Source organism: Cryptomeria japonica, chromosome 11 (assembly GCF_030272615.1).
Source record: "Cryptomeria japonica chromosome 11, Sugi_1.0, whole genome shotgun sequence".
NCBI lineage: Eukaryota > Viridiplantae > Streptophyta > Pinopsida > Cupressales > Cupressaceae > Cryptomeria > Cryptomeria japonica.
In genome coordinates, this window is record NC_081415.1 from 533,465,129 (window position 1) to 533,467,152 (window position 2,024).

A 2,024-nucleotide genomic window follows, 5' to 3' on the forward strand; every position below is an offset into this window, starting at 1 on the left:
CTTAATTAATAAATTTTAAACTTTTTTAAAAGAAAAAATTAATAGGTTTTAGAATTTCACTTCAAATTCATACAATTCCTTTTTGAAAAAAAAAACTCATTCTTTGGGAACAACACTCGAGATTCTAAAGTTGTCCAGAAATGATTACAAATAGCGAATACAAAAACGAGAAACTGGATGATTTGTCAATTGCTAAAAGAATGATCGTTGTATGGGAAACGCACATTGATTATGGAGCTTCAATATTCCAGGCATTCTCCGGAGTGCAAAATGATCCATCAGACGTGGTCGATAACTCTGCAACAGGACCATTTCCAGCACTATACACAGCTACTGGATATGTAGGAGGAACGTGAGGCCGTGGAGCTTTCAATTTCAAAATATCAATCACCTGTCTTATATTCAGTCTGGCTTTCGGATCCGGATGAGAGCACAACAACCCCACTAACATCAACCGTTCCATCTCCTCACAGTTAAAATTCCCATCCAGCTTTGTATCGGCGGCGTCCAAAACCTTCCCTTGTCCAAACAAATCCCAAACCCATTCGACTAATCTGTAACAATGGTCCTCGAGGCTCCTGTCCACAGCCCGCCTTCCGCACGCAATTTCCAGACTCACAGCCCCAAAGCTGAAGATGTCCGATTCTAGGCTTGCCTTTCCTGTAATCACACACTCCGGTGCAATGTACCCAAATGTCCCTACTACCACAGTTGTGTGGGAGGCTGCACGCTTACGTTCCACTACTCTAGCTAAGCCGAAATCCCCCAGCTTTGCATTGAAATCGTCATCCAACATTACATTGCTGGCCTTCAAATCTCTATGAATGACACGCTGGTCCCATTCATCATGAAGATAGAGAAGAGCAGAAGCTATGTCACACCCTATGCTGTACCTTCGATTCCAATTCAAATCATCTCTCCACTGCTCGCCAAATAAATATTTGTCCAGACTTCGCTTCGGCAGAAATTCATAGACTAGAAGCAGTTGGCCCTTTTCATGACACCATCCATGGAGCTGCACAAGGTTACGGTGCCTTATCTTAGATATTATGCTCACCTCTGAAATGTATTCTTTTATGCCTTGTTTGGAGCCTTGACATATTCTTTTCACGGCCACGGGCTGATTTGATAGGGGTAAGGTTCCTCTATACACTCCTCCGAAGCCTCCTTTTCCTAGAATTTCATTGTGGTTGAAATTTTTTGTTGCAGCGCAGAGCTCAGCGTAGGAGAACTTTCGCGGACCTTGAGCAAAGCGTTCGTCCAGCTCTCTGCTTTCTTCTTTGCCGTGCTTGCTTAATTTTGTGGCCCTAACAAGCCATCGCATAGCCAAACCGCCGATCGTTACCCCCACCACGCAGGCTACCAAGGACACCAAAATAACATCTCTTTTGTTATGTCTTGTAGTTTTTCTGGTGGCAGGCGGAGTCCTCAAATCCGAGGAATGTTGAGAAGAAAACTCCCAAAGACAGACTTGAAGAGACTTGGCTAATATCCCTTCCGTGGAAGCCAAGAAGCCCATCCTTATTGTCTGAGGAAAATGCTGACTAAGGTCTATATCATATGATCAGATTGGTGTTGCGGGTCTTACAATAGAAGCATTAGGCCGGTTGATCGGACACAGAAGAAATAGTTGAAGCCTCTGGGCTACCCCGTCATAATCGAGCCATGCATCCCATGTCCTGCCGTTATTGAGATTTACATGTCCTGCAGAGAATGTTGCCTTGGAATCAACGCTCTTTACGTAAATATCCACTTGGCTGTGATCCTTGAACGTATCAAATTTTACTACAACAATTTGTTTAGAGAAAAATCCCAGCAGATCAAGCCATTCCGCAGTGTCATTCTCCGGGGGCTTCAAGTCAAAAGGGACCATGAAAAAACCCAGTCCATCCCCAAATCCATTGAACTTCGCTATATTGAAAACGAAGCGAAAGTGTGGTAAAATTGGCAAGAGTGGGAGAAGAGTTTGAGTTACGCCCAAGAGAAATTGGTTTGTTGTAGGTTGCCAAGCCGACTATCTGAAG

At 43.8% G+C, this 2,024-nt stretch overlaps 1 protein-coding gene across 1 annotated transcript; it reads right to left on the reverse strand.

Annotated features, from left to right (window-relative positions):
• Positions 1-229: 229 nt before the first annotated feature.
• Positions 230-1,519, reverse strand: LOC131066442 (L-type lectin-domain containing receptor kinase IX.1-like). The gene has a single exon (XM_059214694.1). It carries the CDS (start codon positions 1,517-1,519, stop codon positions 230-232), a length of 1,290 nt encoding a protein of 429 aa, XP_059070677.1.
• Positions 1,520-2,024: the final 505 nt, after the last annotated feature.